Source organism: Kogia breviceps, chromosome 1, assembly GCF_026419965.1.
Source record: "Kogia breviceps isolate mKogBre1 chromosome 1, mKogBre1 haplotype 1, whole genome shotgun sequence".
Lineage (NCBI taxonomy): Eukaryota > Metazoa > Chordata > Mammalia > Artiodactyla > Physeteridae > Kogia > Kogia breviceps.
In genome coordinates this window covers 90287784-90308015 of record NC_081310.1, presented here as the reverse complement: position 1 = coordinate 90308015, position 20232 = coordinate 90287784, and the positions used below count along the sequence as shown (strand labels likewise).

Sequence of the window (20232 nt, the reverse complement as noted above, 5' to 3'; positions counted from 1 at the left end):
CCCCCATTATCAACATCCCCCACCAGAGTGGTGCATCTCTTGCAATGGATGAATCTACCCCAGTGGGATTTTTTATTCCTTCATTCAGGTCCTCCTCACCTCCTTCACACACATGAGGGAAGAGGTGAGGGACAAGTGGGGGCCTCCTAGACTTGGCCCAACCTTGTGGTTCACTGGCCCATTGTACCCCAAGATGCAGATCTAGGCACTTTCATCTCTCAAAAGCTTTAATACTGTGATATAATGCCACTACCTTCACTGTCTCCAGTGTTGGACTGGAAATCAGAACCTCAAGCTATTTGGTTTTATCCATAGATTGCCTTTGAACAATCCCACTCAGCAATGGTCTACTAAGGACACGCGATGTGGCTAGCACTATGTGAGATGTGGGGGAAGTAAAATGAACAACCACAGCCTGTGCCTAGCACTTGACACAGTATCTGATACATGAGAGCCCTTCCATGAATGTTTGTTGAATGAATAATAATAGTATGTACAGCATCCTTGCAGTATACCAAACACTGTTTAAGTGCTTTATATGTATTATTCATTTAATTATCATACCAACCCTATGAGATATGTGTAGTTATTGTTACATTATGATTTTATAAAAGAGGAAAAAGAGGCACAGACTAGTTAGCAATTTCTCTTTAATCACCCAGCCTGACTCCAGAGGCCTGAATGAATGAAGCTTGATAAGCTTATGTTTAGGGAGGAGGAGAAACCTAAAATTTGTTTCCAGGTCCCATGGTAAAAATTAGAAAATGCTGTCTATAATTGAAGCATATGAGTTGATTTTAATTGAACTGAAACGAAGTATAGGAATTTTCAAAAGGTGAGAGAAGTTGACAAAATCAAAGAAGGAAGTACAAGGCATATGGAGGTATTTGATCTGGAATTTGAAAAGTGGATAGAAACATCTTTCATCATGTAGCTTTCATTTAATTTTTTGTTAACTAGTTTGTTTATTGGAAGAGTATCACATGTATGTCTATTAAACTTCAACAGTGTAAAAGGGTACAGAATGGAGACAAATCTCCCTTCTATACCCCTCCTTACTGTTACCAGTTTCTTGCATGTCCTTTTAAATATATACATCAGGTAGGTTGGATTTTTATATAACTTGAAAAGAGTACTCTAGATGAAGGCACAGATGCAGAGGTAAAGTGCTGTGACTTTTCAGGGGGAACTGTAAGTAGCCTGTTGCACCTGAAACAGAGGTTTCATAGCTAAGGCACTTCTAGCACCTCACCTGGCAAATAGGGATAAGGGTCCCCTTCATCTCCCTACATAAACAACTCTTATGGATGTTATAAAGATAAAGGAGAGTACATTCAGATTTTGGAGAGAGAAGAAATTAGACACTGTTTTGTCATTTTTTCATTCATTCATTTATCTCATTCAGTTTTTTCATTCTTTCGGGCAAAAAGGATTTATTGAGTTCCTACCATGTCCCAGGTGGGTATTAAGATTACAGCAGTGAACAAAACAGACACAGTCCCTACTCTTGGAAACTTATAACTGAATAAGGATGACAAGCATTCCACCAGAGTTAAAAGTGTTGAGTGACATGAAAGGAGAGATGTAAAGTGCACTGGAAGCACATGGCAGAGAAACCGAATCTAAGCCAAGGGTCAAGGGCAGAGGCCTGAAGGACAGAAGGAGTTAACCTGGCAAATAAAGTGCAGTTACAGGCTTTCAGGCTGGAGAACGGTGAGTGCAAATATTCTAAGATAGAAAGACCCGGCAGCGTCAAGGAATGGGACTAGGAGGACAGCTGGTAGGACTTCAGTTTAAAAAGGAGACTTGGGCTACCCTGGTGGCGCAGTGGTTGAGAGTCCGCCTGCCAACGTAGGGTACACGGGTTCGTGTCCTGGTCCGGCAAGATCCCACGTGCCGCGGAGCGGCTGGGCCCGTGAGCCATGGCCGCTAAGCCTGCGCGTCAAAAGACTTATTAAAGACACAATATCTTTTCTTTGTAAGCCTAGATTTCCCATAAGAACTGTGAGGGCTCTGAGTCCTACCTGAAAGAAATGCTGTAGCAAGATGCCCAGTATCAGGTCTGGGCAAAAAAAAAAAGTTATCATTAGGTAGAATCCCATTTTGTGAAAGGTTTGGCTAAATGCTACTGATTTCAGGAAAATATCCACGGGCCCATGTGAATCACTCTACTTTCTAAATAGAATTGCCCTGGAAGGAAAGTGAGTTGGTGGTAATAGTTACAAATGTTTCCTCCAGACTCTCTCAGTAACCAGGGGCTGACTGAATCACAGACCTGCTGGAAAACACTCATCAAGCAGTAGGATGTTTCAGGAGATGGGACTCTACTCGAAGGGTTTTGTGAACCACTTTAAAGTCCCCACTTATTTTTCCACTCTTGCTTAGGTGGCAGTGCATTCACATACCCCCTGCAGACCTGGCCACTCACATGCTTAGTTGTTATATCATCATTCTTTACGTGGGTTGTAGCGTGTGAGGGTCTCTTCTTGATGAAGTTTTGATTCCACTCCCCATGACTGAGTCTGCGTAAACCACTCAGCCTTTTCTTCTCATCTGCCCTCTCTTTCTTCCCCTCTTTACCCTCTTCTTTCCTTTTTTCAAAAATTTTTTTTGATTTTTTTTTTTTTTGGCTACTCCCTGCCCCATCCTCTATTTCCTCTTCCCCCTGACTCCCTTCCAGTTCCAAGTTCTGAAAACAACCATGGTGTAAAGAGTTTGTTGGGTTACATGGGCGGAAGGAGACACAGGCAGGGTGGAGACTTATGGTCTATGAATGGGTATAATTTCCATTTCTTTTTTCTCCATATTAAAATTGATCCAAAAAAATCAACAGTATGATGGCAATTCTCAACCTTGATTTGAAGCCCAGACTCCTTTGAGAGATGACATTTATGGCTATGCTCCCAGATAAATGTACATGTGCTTATTTATACTGCTTTTGTACACAATTTCAGGTGGCCCATGTACCACATGACGTTTCTCCTTGCATGGATGGTTCTAGTTTTCTGTCATCCCTTTATTGGTAGAAGTTTAAGTTCAGAATTCAAGAGGTTACTCTCTTGGGTACTGTACCTACCTCATTATCTGGACAGTCAGGCATCCATAAGTGTGGCTGGAAGGAATTCCAACATACCCTCCAGTTTATCTTTATAAAAACAGCAACACCAGCATCATGAACAGCAGTGCTTATCGGATCAATTAAGCAACAAGGGAGAGCACTCTGTTTCAAGAGTTGATGTACTGGCAATATGTAAAAGAGCAAATGCCTAATTGTCTTTCTTACTATTCCTTAATAATTATAAGTGTCAGGAATTCCCTGGCAGTCCAGTGGTTAGAACTCGGGGCTTTCATTACCGGGGCCCAGGGTTCAATCCGTGGTTGGGGAACTAAGATCCTGCAAGCCACGTGGCATGGCAAAAGAAAAAAAATACTATGTGTCAACCACTCAAATCCTGATTTTTCTTTTTTCCCAACCTCTGAATCTCTAGTCTGATATCAGCTGGGCCCTTTACAGGATCTCAGAGCATGTTGGTATCAAGAACATCTGAATCAGTTTGCCCAAATTTCCAACATCCATCTTAACCACGAGTTATTGTGTCTTTTCTAGGTGGCTGCATTTCTTAGGCAGACAGTTTTATTGTACTCTTCTGACTTTCTTATCAACTAGCACAATATGTGCTCTCTCTGACTCATGGGCTCCTACTTTTATGAACATTAGCTTATGGTTAAGTTCAATTATTAAGTTCAGTCACATATTGGGCAGAGCTAAATAATAGAGGTTTTAGTCAGGTAACATGGCTTTCAGCATTCATAAATTGAACAGATATTTATTTAAAGCCTCCTATGTGCCAACCACAGTTGTGAGTCCTAGGGACAAAGTAGTGAACAAAATCAAATTCTTCCTCTTGAGAAGTTGGCATTCTAGTGTTAAAAAATAAAATGAATAATATATACAGTATAACATCAGACAGTGATAAGCACAAGAAGGGATAGGATAGGATAGGATAGATAGGATAGTCAGAGTAGGTCTCTCAGAGAAGATGATTTTTTGAGCAGAAATCTAAAATAAAATGAGGGAATGAGCTCTTTAGATATGCAAGGGAAGAGATTGCCAGAAAGAGAGAAGAACAGCAAATGCAAAAGCTCTGAGATGAGAATATTCTGGATGAGTTACAGACCAGCCAGAGCCAGTGTGGCCATAGTGCAGTGAGGACAGGAGATGGAGTTGGAGAGGTACCAGGGATTGGGTTATTCAGTCTTTGAAGCAATAACAGGGACTATGGATTTTATTCTATGGGTGCTTAGAAAGCCCTGGAAGATTAAAAGTAGGAGAGAGACAAAATCTGATATAGTTTTAGAGGGTTACGCTGTCCATTGCATGGATGCGGGGAGATTAGTTGGAAGACAATGGCAGGGCCAGGCTGGTGATGATGGTGGTTGAAAGTCCTGAGATGCCAGATATATATATCTATATATCTATTTAACATCTTTATTGGAGTATAATTGCTTTACAATGATGTGTTAGTTTCTGCTTTACAACAAAGTGAATCAGTTATACATATACATATGCTCCCATATCTCTTCCCTCTTGTGTCTCCCTCCCTCCGACCCTCCCTATCCCACCTCTCTAGGTGGTCACAAACCACCTAGCTGATCTCCCTGTGCCATGTGGCTGCTTCCCACTAGCTATATTTTTAAGGCAGAGTCAACAGGATTGCTGGTAAATTGAATGTGGAGTATCAGAGGAAGAAAGGAGTCAAAGATGATTCCAGTGTTTTGGCCTAGGAATTGTAATGTTGTTTGCAGAAGGGGCTATAGATTCAAGAGTTCGTTTGCTAAGTTTGAGATGCCCTTTAGACCTCCAAATACCAATACCAATCAGTGTAGGCAATTTGGAGTACTGTGAAGGGTTTGGGTGACAGATATATCTCTGTAAGCATTCCAGAAACATGTCAAACTATGCAACTAGATAAGTGTGGCTGAGAAAGAGAAGAGGTCTGAGGACTGAGTCCTGGGATGCTCCAGTCTTAGAGGTCTTTAAGAGCAGAAGGTTTCAGGCAAGGAGACTGAGAAAGGGCAGCCAGTGAAATAGGAAGAAAACCAGGAGTGTGTTGTTCCCCAGGCCAAATGAAGGCAGTGTTTCAAAGGGGGAATGTGAACTATGCCAAATGAAAGCAAGATGAGAAAGCAAGGATGAAGATGGAGAAGTGACTTAGTATCATGGAATATACAGTTACCTTGACAAGAGTGGTTCCAATGAGTAGTAATTTGAAGGACTGTCTGGAGTGGGTACAAGGAAAAATAAGTCAGGAAGGTATAAACACACATTAAGGGGCTTTGGGATAAAAGAAAACAGAGAAATGGGGAGGTGGCTGGGGATGGACCTGGGACCAGGGGAGGGGTTTTTAAGATGAGGGAAATTACATGTTGGTATGTTGTGTGTTAATAGAAATAACCCACAACATACCATAACAATAACAAAGTTGACGATGCAAGGGGTGGGGGAAGTTGCAGGAACAAAGACTTGAAGTGAGTGAGTGCTCCATGAAGGAAGAGGCTAGCTTTATCTGGGAGCAGAGACCATCCATCCAAGTAGGTAGGTTGACTTGGTGGTGGAAACAAATGGAAGTCCTCTTTTGTTTCTTCTCCTTTTTCAGTGAAATGAGAAGCAGGGTCATCAACTGAGGTTGTGGGTTTGTTGTTTGTTTGTTTGGTGGTTTTTTTTTGGTTGTTGTTGGCTCACGTTTTTTGAAAAAGAGAAATAAAATAATTTCTCACCCTTGACATTGTTAAATATCTTAGCTTTTTGGGGAGTTAGGAGTCCACAGTTTGAATATGAGACTCATCGCCTCCTGGACTCCACATCTCTCAGACTTTTCTCTTTCCTCCTCATCTGAAATGATGCTTCTGTAACCTTTGTCTCTTGGGCTCACAAGCTCAGAATTAGTTTCAGTTACTCTCCTTTCTTCATGCTATATATCCAATGGTGGTGGGAAGTCTGGCTGAGGAATTAATCCAGTTACTAATTATATGACTTTAGGCAAGTCATTTAACTTCTCTATCTTAGGTACCTTAACTATAAATCTGAGTTGATAGAATTCCCTCCTAGATCAAAGAAATCCAGTGTCCTAATTAGTCTATACAGCTCTATCATAAGTGATTTTAAGATTTCCACTGGAATTTTTGAATAATGAGAATATAGTGGGAAATACTGAGAATATAGTGGGATCCTCACGACAGTCCTTGTAAACTACTACGGACCTGACAACCCCAGGGATTGGCCAAGAGGAAGAGGGAGATCGTCCAGTGTATTATTCCTGATCCACAGACAGGATGTGAGTCTCAAAGGCCTCCATAATAAGGGACTTCGTTCTCCTTCCTCCCGCAGGTGAGGGCTCAATGAATTGCCCAGTGATGATCCTTGGGCGGCTGGGAAGCAGTGTGCTGCTGCCCCTGACATCTGACGGGATAAATAAGAGCATGAATAAGAGTATCCACATCCTTGTCACAATGGCAGAATCACCCATAGACACCATCAAGAAGAAAATAGTGTCTCTGGATCTGCGGAAAGGTGACTCTCCACGCCATCTGGAGAATGGCTATGAGTTTCATCCAGAAAACCTGAGCCTGAGGATCCTGAAAAGCCGGAAGGAGGATGAAGGCTGGTACTTTATGAGCCTGGAGGAAAACATTTCAGTCCAGCAATTTTGCCTGCAGCTGAAGCTTTATGGTAATGATGGTGGCTTCCCCAGTCCCCACTGGAGGGATGAGACAGTTCCTTGCCTAAGAATTTAGGCCTCTCTCAGAAGCAAAGGGTATTCAGAGTTGGAAGCAACTTGAAAGACATCTCAGTCCAGGGGTAAAAACCGTCCTTCAAGAAGAAGTTTTAGAAGTTCACAAATCTTGTTTTCATCCAAATTGCATGTTATTGATAGCTGATTAGCACAAGTTACTTTTAACCCCATTTTCTTGGGGGTTCCAGGCCCTCTTGCCTACAGCACTGCTGCCTGTAGGCAAGAGGGCCTGGAGCCCCAAAAGCTTCAATTTACAAATAAGATTTTATTTGAAAAAAGGTATATTTTTAATTAAAAAAAATTTTGAATACCACTGATCAAGCTCAACCTCGCTTTCATAGATAAGGACACTGAAATCTAGAGATAAGTGGTTTGCACATTCCTACTCACATCTGCGTAGGTGGGTTCACTGCCCTAGGAGTTCTGGGAGAAGGAGGGCTGAAATTCAGCCCACACACCACTCACCAAGTCCTGCATCCTGGCAGAGGATTGCATCTCCCTGGTGGAAGAGGCATATTTTTCTCATTTAAACAAATGCTCTGATTATAAAATTGCTTAGTTGCAGAACTTAAACTAGAACGTAGGTCCATCTAAATCTAAGGCCAGTGCATTTTTGAGCCTCTTTAACTGCCAGCCCCTCTTGAACACACCCAGAGTTTGTCTCTTAAGTCCCAAGGCTCCCTTAAATTCCCAGGGATCCTGGCAGCCATGTGGGCTACCCTGCTTCTTCACAGTGAGTTTCTTATCTCTGAGGATGGGACAGGGAGCCCCAAACAGCCAACATTTCTTTAAAATCCTCAGGTACCGGGCTTCCCTGGTGGCACAGTGATTGAAAATCCGTCTGCCGATGCAGGGGACACGGGTTCGTGCCCCGGTCCGGGAAGATCCCACATGCTGCGGAGTGGCTGGGCCCGTGCGCCGTGGCCGCTGAGCCTGTGCGTCCAGAGCCTGTGCTCCGCAACGGGAGAGGCCACAGCAGTAAGAGGCCCGCGTACCGCAATAACAAACAAAAAAAACCAAAAAACACAAACAAAAAAAATAAATTAAAAAAAAAAATAAAATAAAATCCTCAGGTACCGACAGGAGAGACAGAAATACCCTCCCTGCCCTTCCCCTGGCCCTAGCATTCCCTTCCCTCCAAACAGTATATGCAGAATTCCCACAGCCCTCCACCAGGTATCAGGGTGTCCTGATCATTCCAGTAGTGTTCCTGGGGCAAGGCTGCCATAAGCACAAAGATTACACATGCATTTTCTAGAACAGTTCACTGCCTTTGTCACATCATGTCTTTTATGATCAAATTCTTACCTTAGAAAATATGGTTCCTGCAACCATGATGTTCTTCTCAAGTCAAAGAAAGAGTCTGGATCTGGGAGTCAGAAAGACGTAGTTTCAGATCTCAGTTTGGCTGTTAGAAGCTGAGTGATATTATGTAAGACATTCCACCTCTCTGGGTCTCAGTTTCCTCATCTATAAAATGGGAATAATTATAACTAGGTTCATAATTGTTGAGAAAGTTGTTGAAAAGATTTAAGAATATTATGAATGTGAAATTCTAGCATTATGCCTGTCCTATAGTATGTACTAAGTAAATAAGACTTTCCCTTTTACCTTGTCTATTTCACAGCATTAGAGTGAGATAAGTTGGTGAGGCCTGTGGCTATCCCAATTTCAGACACCCTAAAGCACTTGCTATAACACACACACACACACACACACACACACACACTAACACACAAACACACACAGAATATAGATGATATCGCACCAGTAAAAAGTCATTCTTTTTCAACTGGAAGGTAATACTTTAGCCAAGGACAGTTAAAACCCATGGGAGAGTTAGCTGACAGCAAACTCCACAGGTAGAATACAGGAGAACAACCTAGATGAGGAACAACAGAAAGGCAAAGGGGAGCCCTAACAGTACTGGTTGGGGGAACTAAAAGACAATTTTTTCTTCTCTATTTTGTCCCAAGGTGATCCTGGAAAGGAGAATGGGGGAGGGGTATATGAGAGAGGGATGGTGCGAAGCAGTAGGTCCCCACAGAAATAAATCACACTGCAGATCCACAGGGAGGGAAAGATGCCATTAGGTTGCATTTTCTTCTAACAAGAAGGTTAAGTCAGCATTCCAGAGGATTCATTTCAGTGATGGCTCCCTTCCTCCTCCTCTTGACAGAGCAGGTCTCCACTCCGGAAATTAAGGTGTTGAACTCCAGCCAGGAGAACGGGAACTGTAGCCTGATGCTGGCCTGCATGGTGGAGAAAGGGGACCATGTAGCTTACAACTGGAGTGAGGAGGCTGGTGCCCCCCTGCTGAGCCCCACCAAGAACTCCCACCTCCTGTATCTCACCCTTGGCCCTCAGGATGCCAACAACATCTACATCTGCACCGTGAGCAACCCCATCAGCAATGGCTCTCAGACCTTCATCCCGTGGACCAGATGCAGCCTCGGTTCCTCAGGTAAGTGCCCTTGTGGCAGCTAGTGTGCCACGCTAATGATATGGGCTCAGTTCCCACCTGGACCAATTGCTCTTCTTCCATAGCCATGGTCTTCACCTTGGGAACAACACTTTATATTTTCTCTATAGTTTGTAAAAGCCTCCCATGTGCATTCAGTGAGTGGTTACTGTTCATAATGACCAGGGTGGCATTATGCTCAGTTCACAGTTGAGGAAACCAATGAGAAACGATGGAGCCAGACCCGGACCCCAGGTCTCAAGTTGTGATCCTTGCTCTCCCCTCCTGCCGTGGCACCAACCTGAAAGGCTGGCCGGGTGAGGGAGTGCAGGTGGCAGGTCCTGACTCCCAAGTCCATGCTCTACTAATGGTGGGATAGTTCTACACCATCAATAAGAATTTATCAATCACCTGTGCTGTAGGAAATTGGGAATAGATATGATAAATGACCTCTGCTCTCCATCAACATGTTATAAAGATAAGACATGAAATATGTGCTCAATAATGAAAAGCCGGATGTAATAAAGGGCCACATTTCATGAAATGTACTGTGAATCCCATAGCAGGTCAGAGGGCCAGGGTAGTCAGTTCTCTGACTAAGACCTAGACTGTGAAGTTTGGGAAAATGATAAATCATAGAGCACTTTATTATTGGCAAAGCACTTTCAACTGTACGATCTCTTTTGATCCTCATAATGGTCTTATCAGATAAGTGTTGTCATCATCTTCATTTCACAAATTAGGAAGTTTAAGCTCATAGCATGTAAGTACCCTCCTCAAGTTTCTTCAGCTTATAAATGGTAGAGTCAGCACCTAAACCTAGGTCTTCTGACTGATCTTTCTCTGGAAAGATAAAGCATCATTATTCTGTTATTAAAAGGAACGAAGGGCTGATTAAGTAAGCTCATCTAACCACTTGAGATTGGAAACAGGATAGACCACTGAGCCTTTTCATTAATTGATCTTGTGTCCCTGCCTCAGGTAGGTTCAGGGACAGAAGAACCAGGGTGCTGGCCCTGCAAGGTATTACCTGTGCCCTGACATTCTTCCTTCTGCATCCACTGGGGGGAAACAAGAGTCATGCCAAGGAGACTCCTGCCCACAGTAGACTTGGTGTATATGTGGAGGGCTTTTCCAGATGACCAAGGATCCAGGGACAGGGGAATGCAGCCAGGTCATGCCCTTCAGCATAGCATGTCCAGCCAGCGACTCCCCTGAGGTATTCCAGAGGGATTGCTGGGAAAATCCACCTGGTCTCTGCATCTGAGAGTTCACTGGTGAGCCTAACCAACTGCCTGTTTCCTCCCCCAGCCATTCATGGCAGAGCTGGCCACCTGTCCACCCACTCAGTGTGTCTGGCTGCTTGCCCACCTTGCACAAAAGCCACATTCACAGGCTCCTCCCCCAGTTCAGACCTCTCTCTCTGCCCACAGCTATTCAGAACGTGCTGGTGGGATCAAGAAAGCAGTCTTGCATGAGTGTGGAGTTTACAGAATGTGGCCCCAGTTGTCCTAGATCCAATATTACCCTTTTTACTCACAAGGATAAGCCACTTAACCTAAGACTTAAGATTCTTTATCTAAAATAACAACAGCTGAAAGGTCTTAATTGTTTACTATGTGTCAATATGTGGCATCTCATTTAATCCTCCCAGCAACCAAATAGTATTAGTATCCCCACCTTACAGATGAGGAAACAAAGATATGGAAAGGTCACACACAGAGCAAGGGGCAGAGCTGAGTTCTCTGATTCTGAAATCCTCATAGGTACTAGTGGAACAGATAATACGCTTTTTAAATGTCTTATAAATCATGATAAAAATGTGTGCTTTTCCCTCAGGGCTGAGGAAGTAGTAGCCCTTACCCCTGCACAGCCTTCTCTGGTCATAGCAACCCTCTTAGAGTAAAGACAGGGCACCAAATGTTTTACCCTGACCCACCTCAGGAAAGAGGAATAATTCTCTTCATGCTCTTGAATATAGTTTAATGAGAATTTAATCAATGTTTTCCAAAGTCTTGACCATAAAGCTTCGGCTAGGGGCACTTAGCTCAGGACATTCTTAAGAAACATATAGGGACTCCCTGGTGGCGCAGTGGTTAAGAATCTGCCTGCTAATGCAGGTGACACGGGTTCGAGTCCTGGTGCGGGAAGATCCCACATGCAGCGGAGCAACTAAGCTCGTGCGCCACAACTATTGAGCCTGCGCTCTAGAGGCTGCGAGCCACAACTACTGAAGCCTCCGCAACAAGAGAAGCCACTGCAATGAGAAGCCCGCACACCGCAACGAAGAGTAGCCCCCGCTCGCCACAACTAGAGAAAGCCCGCACGCAGCAACGAAGACCCGACGCAGCCAAAAATAAATAAATAAATAAATAATTTTTAAAAAGAAAGAAACATGTAAAGGTACTTCCCTGGTGGTCCAGTGGTTAAGACACTGTGCTTCCACCTCAGGAGGCACGAGTTCGATCCCTCATCAGGGGACTAAGATCCCGCATGCCATGCGGTGCAGCCAAAACCTAAAAAAAAAAAATAAATTTAAAAAGTACTCTTTTTAAAAAAAAACATGTAAAGATGCTCTTACTCATCTAAGCCACTTTGAGGACCAAGTATGCCCTAGTGTGACCAGATTTACTGGGTATGGAGCAGGCTTTTGTGAGATGGGGAAGGCCAAGAAGAAGTGGAAACATGGCACCATGGGAAAGCCCTGTCAGGACCTCAGCTCAGGCATTAAGACAAATACCCAGCAGCTATTGCACTTTCTTGGGCCTCTGTTTCATTATATGTGAAATGAAAGTGGTGAACTAGTGACATTCTCTCCAGAGTAAATATTCTATGATTCAGTTTGTATGTACCTGAATAAGAAATGCTAATAAAGCATTACCAAGGTATATTAGTTGGCTAAGGGTGTTGTAAAAAGATGCCATAAACTGAGTGGCTTATATAACCAAAATTTACTGTCTCAGTTCTGGAGGCTAGAAGTCCAAAATTAAGGTGTCGGCAGGGTTGGTTCCTTCTGAGGGCCGTGAGGGAAGGATCTGTTCCAGCCCTCTCTCCTCGGCTTGTAGATAGCTGTCTTCTCCTTTTGTCTCTTCATGTTGTCTTCCCTCTATGTGTATATCTGTCCAAATTTCCCCTTATTATAATTACACCAGTCATGTTGGATTAGGACCCACCTGTACTTACTTTGCTAGGGTTGCCATAACAAAACACCATAGACGAAGTGGCTTAAATAACAGAAATTTATTTTTGCAAGTTCTGGAGGCTAGAAGTCCAAGATCAAAGTGCTGGCAGGGTTGATTTTTTTCCTGAGGGCTCTCTCCTTGGCTTGTAGATGGCTACCTTCTTGCTGTGTCTTCACACAGTCTTTCCTCTGGGCACGCTCATCCCTAGTGTCTCTTTGCGTGTCCAGATTTCTTCTTCTTATAAGGACACCAGTAAGACTAGATTTGGGTTCACCCTAATGACCTCATTTTAACTTGATTACCTCTGTAAAGACCCAGTCTCCAAATAAGGTCACATTCTAAGGACTTCAACATATGAATTTTTGGGGAAACACATTTAACCCGTAACACAAGTAAAGATCCCCTCCCCTGCCTCCAGGGATGGGGAACCACAGCATGTCAGAAACAAATCACACAGCTAGTTTGTGGCATGCCATTTGCAGTATACCAGGTTGCCTAAATATGGAAAACAGAGTTTTGTTAGTTCATTGATTTGTGTTTGCAAATGAGTGTCACTAATTTTTAAAATACTGTGCTTAGTTCGACAAAACATTTACTGAGGTTCTACTATGTTCCAACATTGTGTTAGGTGCTGAGAACACAAAGACAAAAAAAGACACAGTCCTTGTCCTTAAAGAAGGACTAGTTCTCTAAATAACTAATTATCCCAGGTCTGGTAGTGCAACAGGTGCAAAACAGAACTATGTGCAAGTTAACCAAGAGGAGGGAACGATTGACACTGTCTCAAGGAATCAGAAAAAGCATCACAGAGGATGTGACATAAACAAGGTTTTGAAGAACAAGTAGAAATTACCCAAGCAGATAAACGAAAGACATACCAAGCAAAGGAAAAGGCAGATATAACTGGGTCTTGCTCTGTATTATCCTATAGTATCCTGATGGGAACTAATAGATAGTTTTAGGTAGAGGAGTAACTCGATCAGCTTTGCATTTCAGAGAGAAAATTCAGTGGTGTGGAGAATAGATTGGGGTGGGGAAGAGGCAGAAGAAAGAGAAACTAGTTATGGGCAGGGCCCATTATTTCAGTCACCCATCAAGAGATGATGAGGCCTGAACCAGAGCAGTGGCTGTTTGTTTAACAAAGACTCCGTTCAAAGGAAAACCAAGCCTTGGGCTGAAGTGGTGGGGTGTGAGGGTTTATTAGAGGTCACTTCACCATCTATAACGGGGACAGTGATTTTAAGATATTTTTCACTTTCATTAAGGAAAAACTCAACGTGGTTAATGATGTGATGAGAGCAAATGAGACATGATGTCAGCACTGCTTCTCATCAGGACTCAAACTAAACTGCAAAAGAGCATATTTGTTCCTCAAAATCTTTTCTTTCTTTTTAAAGGTAAATCCATTTTTATTTTATTTATTTATTCATTCATTGTTTGGCTGCACTGTGTGGCTTGTGGGAATCCTAGTTCTCCAACCAGGGGTGGAACTAGGGCTCCCTGCAGTGGAAGCGTGGAATCTTAACAACTGGACTGCCAGGGAATTCCGTGTTCCTCAAAATCTTTTCTTTCTAACAACTGTCCAGGCTCTCCATCATATATAAATCTTTATTCCAACTGCTATCTCAGTGTTTTACAGCAAGAAACACCTTCATGTCTATTGTTATGATGCCTCTTTACTGCAAAGTCCATTTCCAAGGGTGCTACCAAGCATTCTCCTAGGTCATGCAGCACATGTCGATGTGGGTCAGCACTGGACAGTGTGTGACATTCTGCCGTCCTTCATGACCATGTTCTGAAATAGTTCTCTGTGCAAGAATGAGTAATACTAAACCTTAAATAGCTCAATTCAAAGGGAATACCCCTGGAAGCTCATCTTGAAAAGAAGGACCCCTTTCTGCAGATTAGCAAAAAGTTGCCTCAGCAAGTCTGGGTTAGCTCAGTGGAAGGAAAAGCTGACACCTGCCATTGTGTTCTGGGGGCTCCCCCTTTCTAACAAGGCCATTTCATCAAAAGGGAGCTCCCATTGTTACAGAGTCACCTAGCTGTTTCATGCACAGAGCAGGTTCCCCTCCCTGGTACTCCCAATCCAGGAAGCATGGCAACAATCTTGGAAGGGTGGAACCTGGACACTTCTCATGGACCAGAGCCTTGTCACGTGGCCACACCTGCTACACAGGATACTGAGAAATGTAATCCTTAGCTGGGCAGCCATGTGACTGGACTAGACTTGCATTGTCATGGGAGAATGAAAATGCCCCTGGAGGCACACTTAGTAGCCCCTGCAACACAGTGCTGGGTAGGATAGGCAGTTGTAAGGGATTTTTCTGGAAGCTGTGAACTCTGTAATAATTTTTACCTGGATGGTCCCAGATCTTAAATTAGTGTATGGTATGGTTTAGGACCATCCTCCCCCCACTAACAATTCTGAGAGGAAACTGCCACCAACAAAAAGATGTCCTTTGAAGATGGTTGACTTCTTCAAGTTGATGTGCTCCAGGCAGGCAGCCTTTCTGACAGAACCACATGAAAGGCAGGAAAGAGATCTGGCCCTCTCAGACGGTTACATTAGCATCTCAGTATCTCCTAGGGTGAGCTACATTTGTTTCTCAGATTCTTTTTATTTTCTTCTTTACCTGCCTTAAAGAATAAAGGTTTGGGGACTTGAGAGAGAGCTTTTGTGTTTCTGTGGCAGCAGACTTTCAGAGATAAAAGAGGCCTTCAGCATTTTCCTTGGAGGCATGTCTAGTGCCAAGTTATCAGGTTTAAACCACAGCCAATCTAACAGAAGACCAGCGATGGAGACTTGTGCAAAGAACTCTTCATAAAATGTACTGGAGTTCTCAACCAGCCTGCTCAGCTACCTCTGAGCTCCAGGGGGGAATAAGTCCCAAACCTCCTGTTTAAGAATGTTAAGATAACATTTTTTTGTGGACGAAGAATAGGACGTGTGGATCCCAGAACAATATTGGCCTGATTTTCAAACATTGCCATCCTGAGGGGCCTCACTACATGACTGAGCAAAAAGAAGGAGAGCTGGAGATTCTGCCACAGGAAGTGGTGGTTTGAAATAGGAACACAGATGGTGCTGAGAGCACAGATGCACACCTTCTTCCTGGTTCCATTTTGTTATAATAAAGCACATGCCAAGTAGGTCATTGCTTGTTCCCTTCTACTCCTGCCTTGGGCCATTCAGAAGGTGACTCTGCATTCCTTCTCAGACTTTCTCATACTTAGTGCTCTGATAATTCTTAACAAAAGTTACATGACAGAATTCTCCAAGCTTCATTCTATTGCCTCTAAATTAACTTAGCCCATCACGGGTATATTGAGTGCTCTCCTGCCCTACACTGTGTCATGTGGAAAGGGTAATGCATATGAAGCATAAGGTACAGCATCTACCTTCAAGGAGTTTACAATCTAGATAGGACTCAGAATCTACTAGGTAGAAAAATATGATCATATTAAGGAAACTACTACTAGAATTCCTCTTTGGAAGGGAACAGAGTTTGTTCAGGATAGTAGCTTCATAAATGCTAGACTGCAGAAGGTGAGACCCCTCCCCCAAAGAATCCAACTGTAGGTTAGATAGTTCTGTATTTTAATGGGGGAAGATGTTGCTTGTGCAGATATAGGAAGAGAAAGAGAGGGTCTGAGCCTGTCAGGTGGTGGGAGGCTGCCTGGTTCATGATGGAATCTGCTCCTTGTGACCTTTCAAATCTACACTAGAGGATTTGAACCCACAAAAGTCTTAGTGTAGGTTGTTTTGTTTTGTTTTGTTTTGTCTTTTGTAGAAACTGATGAAGGCACTGAACCTTGCACCCAGGACAACTGAGACTAGAACAAGTAGAGCTGCAGGAGAGAAAACTTAGAGGACCATGAGGGAGTTATTCCCAGAAATTGCAGAAATCATGGGCAGTCTGACCCCAACAAGCTGTAAAAGTAGCATTTTGTCCATATTTACCCAAATTCCTGACAGCCTAGAGTCTCTGACATTTAGTTTCCATATGCATATCATAATTGAATAAGAGCACCAAAAAGATGAGCACCAAGTGTAGAAATATTTGGACCTGGTAGACAGATAGAGAAATTAAGTCATAAGCAAATGACATGATGGTGCTGAAGCATCCCTCCTTCACTGATGTTCAGGGACCCCTCTTGACTTGAGATCAAACCTATCTCCTTGTCCTTATAATCAACCAACAAGAATTTACCAAGGACGTCTATGTGTCAAGTAGTAAGAGAGCTACAAAAGAAGTAAAGAGGTGATCTCTGGCCTCCAAGACCTTAGCAGCTAGTTAGAGAATTGAGGCAAGTGGAGTTGACATATATTCACCACATGCTGGATTGCAGGCATTGCTCTGAGCACTTTCCATACATTATTTCATTGGTTCATCAGAACAACTCTGTGAACGGAATATTTTTATGTTCATTTTGCAGATGAGGAAACAGGGACCCCAGAAAGTAGGAGCAGCCTATCTGAGGTCACGGAGATATCAAGTGGTAGACCCAGAATTTGAATCCATCTGTCTGGCTCCAAATACCCTCACTGAAAATAGTCTCCACAGAAGAGATAATTCTAAGATGTAGGACGTAAACCAAGGTGCTTCAGAGTCCAAGGGGGAGGGAAGAATGGGAGCTGGAATGGTCAGGAAAAGTCACACAGAGGAAGTAAGATTGGCCTGGGGGGTCAGGACTCGGCAGTGGGCCGGGGGGGTTGTGCGGACCGCTGAAGGTGCAGTGGGAGAGAGAATAGAGGACCGAGCACATGCACAGGTGTTGGATGGAAGATGGTGAAGAGACTAGTTGGCAACTCAGAGGGCTTTTGACTCACGAGGTCTCCCAGGCATCTCAGCCTCCTGCTGCTTTCCATGTGGAGGCCTCACCACCACAGGCTAAAACACAAACTATAAATTCTGCAGGTCTTATGTCACCTGGCTCGACCATCACCTTCTGTGACTCTAGGTACACTTGTCTGAGTCTCAGCTTCGTCAACCTCAAATTAGTGAGCTGGGTGAGATAAGCACTACAGTTCCTTTAAGGTTACAAACGTCTATGGTCCTGTAACTTAAATCCTCCAGTAGATTCATATTACTTTGTATCCAAAGACTAGGAGAAAACTTGGACTTCTGAAATATCTTTCAGGACTGTGGCCAGGTTGCCTCTCAGATCTGGCTGGACTGGCCGAAGCTGGTCATGTATGTCATAGGGCAATTGGAACAGATAGCTTTCATCCTCCTGAGACCCTGAAAAGAAAGAGAGTGCTGGTGTCATTGTGTCCTCTGGGCCAGTAATATGTCCCCATCATTTTTAGTTTATGTGAATAGGTGGGAAGCTGAGCTGACAGCAACAGGAAATAGTCCCACTTGGCAGAAGTGTTACAGATGCACTTATGTCATCTGCTATTTCCTACTTTTATTTTATGTATGTATCTATGTATTTATTTATTTTGCTATTTTCTAGTTTTAGATGCACCACCTTATTGGTTTTATTTTATTTTTATCTGAATGAAATGTGAGAGAACTAGTATTTTTTAAAATGACTTAAATAGTTGCAGTGTTTGTTCTTAAATTAACTGTTGTGCTAGAAGGTCTCAAAATACATGAAGGAAGAAAAAAGAGGAAATAGTCTTGAAATACTAAGTGCTACTATAACTATTTGCTGGGTCAGTTCCATGGGCTGATGAAACCTGGTGGTACTTAGGCTTCTGGCTCTGCTTCTTTATATTAGGATCTGAAAGTTTTCTCCATGGGTTTCTGGTGTTGGCAACACCAATCTGAATAATCAGTCTCTCACTGTTTCTTGGACAACACACACACACACACACACACACACCCGTGAAGTGAGTTCTCAGCAGCCATAAGCCATTCAGAGTGGTTACTCAGAGTACAGCCGCTCACAGAGTAATTCCAGCCTCAGCAGTGATTTTGTGCTCATATTTCATGCTTTATATAAATTCAGGAGTCTTACTACAACTCTCTGCTTGCCCCCTAGCTTTTTTGATCAGGGGTCAAATGACTGCTGAAGTTGGTATCTGGCAGGGTTAAAACATGTTTAATTCTGGGAAGAGAATCTATCATTAAGATCTTTACAAAACCAGTTCAGTGAGATTCCCTGGGATGACAATGTGTGAAACGCCTAGAAAGAAAAAGAGAATATTTTCAAACCCAGGAGGCAACTTCTGGTTATCTATCAGGCTGAAGGCCCACTTGGATCTTGGTGGGGTGCATTTCATCAATTTGTTGAGACTTCAGTCTGTATCTTTGGTTAACTCTGTAAACAACTGAATTGTATCTGCAAGCACTCTACCCCTTTGTACCCTACCTATTTCTTCCTTTCAGGTTCTTCCCAACAAATCCATCATAAGTTCAACAAGCAGGCTGATTCCACAACCATCCTTATAAATTACCCTTACACATTAAAGTTACCTCCTGGTATTATTCTATTTAGAACGTGCATGCTATTACTTAGAACCCTAGTGGTGCTTTGGGTTGTCCCCCACCGTTAATTATCCTGGTGTAACTTACCCCAAGCCCATAAGTCTCCCTGACTCTCCAAGAAGTCTGTCTTCAGTATTCAGCCATGTTTCTACTCCAGACCAACGTCTAGTTCTTGAGGATCTCTGCGCCAGCTTCCTTATCCATAAAATGGGAGTAATAAGAGTATCTACCTCAGACGATTTTTGTGAGGATTAAATACATTACTAAACAAGATACACACACAAGAAAATGCCTGGCCCATTGTAAATGCTCAATAGTTGTCTGTAATTCTCTTATTGAGCTAAACGTCTTATTTACTGGGGTAAGAGGTCTCGTCCACTGTTTTCCAAAGTGCTGTTCCTGGTTCAGAAGGATTTGGTAAAGAGAGCAAAGAAGAAAAAACAATGAAAATTGACTCTGATTTTTAGCCTGGGTGATGTACTCTAGTGCTAATATTAAACAGAGGACTGATTCAGAGGAAAACTACATGCCTTTCTTTCAGTTCAGGTCTAGTGGGTTCAGTACAGTTATTTGCATGGAAGGACAATATTAGCACCATTATGTTTATTTTTTAAAAAAACATAAGTAGATACTCCTTCCTGCCAGTGTCTCATGAGAATGGTGTGGGAGTATGGGGACAGCACATGGAGCCATCATGCTCTTTTTACCAAAATGGATACAGGACACATTAGAAATTTAAAAACAGAGAAACTGAGCAGAGAAGTTGACTTAGAAAAAAAAGCAAAGATAAGTTTAATTTTAGTCATGTGGTAAACTGTCTACAGTGAAGTGCAAAATAAAACATTTGAATAGAAGAATCTTTAAAGAAATTAGGAGTACAAAAGTCAAAAGTAGTGAGAGAAATTGGGATAAGAAAACAGATCTGGAACTCTTCAGTGGTCTAAAGCTCATCTCTAAAACCATAAGATCGAATGTCTCACTTGAGAAAGAACGTAGACAGAAAACTTGAGGCTAGGTCTCCCCACTTCTGCATGGGATGTTTTTAAACTCACAGCACTTTTGAGACGGCCCTTTGACTTTTTTTCAGAATCAAGACAATGGGCACTGTATGCTGGGCTCTTCTTAGGGGTCATCGTTGGTGTCATCATGATTCTGCAAGTGGTAATATTACTGCTGAGAAGAAGAGGTAGGTGACAATAGATTCTTATCAGACTCCCTGTGGTAAGCAGGGTACCTCTCCCCACAAGTGCTTGCTCTCACCACTGTGGCTTTCTGCAGGGAACGCCTTTGCAAAAACATTACATAAACATATCCTGGGATCTTGTTCAATTCGGTTTCATTCAACATGTCTTGCT

The 20232-nt window shown here is 42.9% G+C and overlaps 1 protein-coding gene across 4 annotated transcripts in view; it reads left to right on the top strand.

Annotated features, from left to right (window-relative positions):
* Nucleotides 1-20232, top strand: part of SLAMF1 (signaling lymphocytic activation molecule family member 1) — a 47583-nt gene that overhangs the window by 13752 nt on the left and 13599 nt on the right. For 3 of the 4 annotated variants that reach the window (XM_067039496.1, XM_059067299.2, XM_067039493.1), the window contains exons 2-4: nucleotides 6389-6730; nucleotides 8974-9258; nucleotides 19965-20063. In XM_067039496.1, coding sequence (XP_066895597.1) covers nucleotides 6400-6730; nucleotides 8974-9258; nucleotides 19965-20063 — 715 coding nt within the window. In that variant the 5' untranslated portion in view covers nucleotides 6389-6399. The remainder of the gene's footprint in view (nucleotides 1-6388; nucleotides 6731-8973; nucleotides 9259-19964; nucleotides 20064-20232) is intronic. The other variant, XM_067039501.1, reaches the window with a different exon arrangement.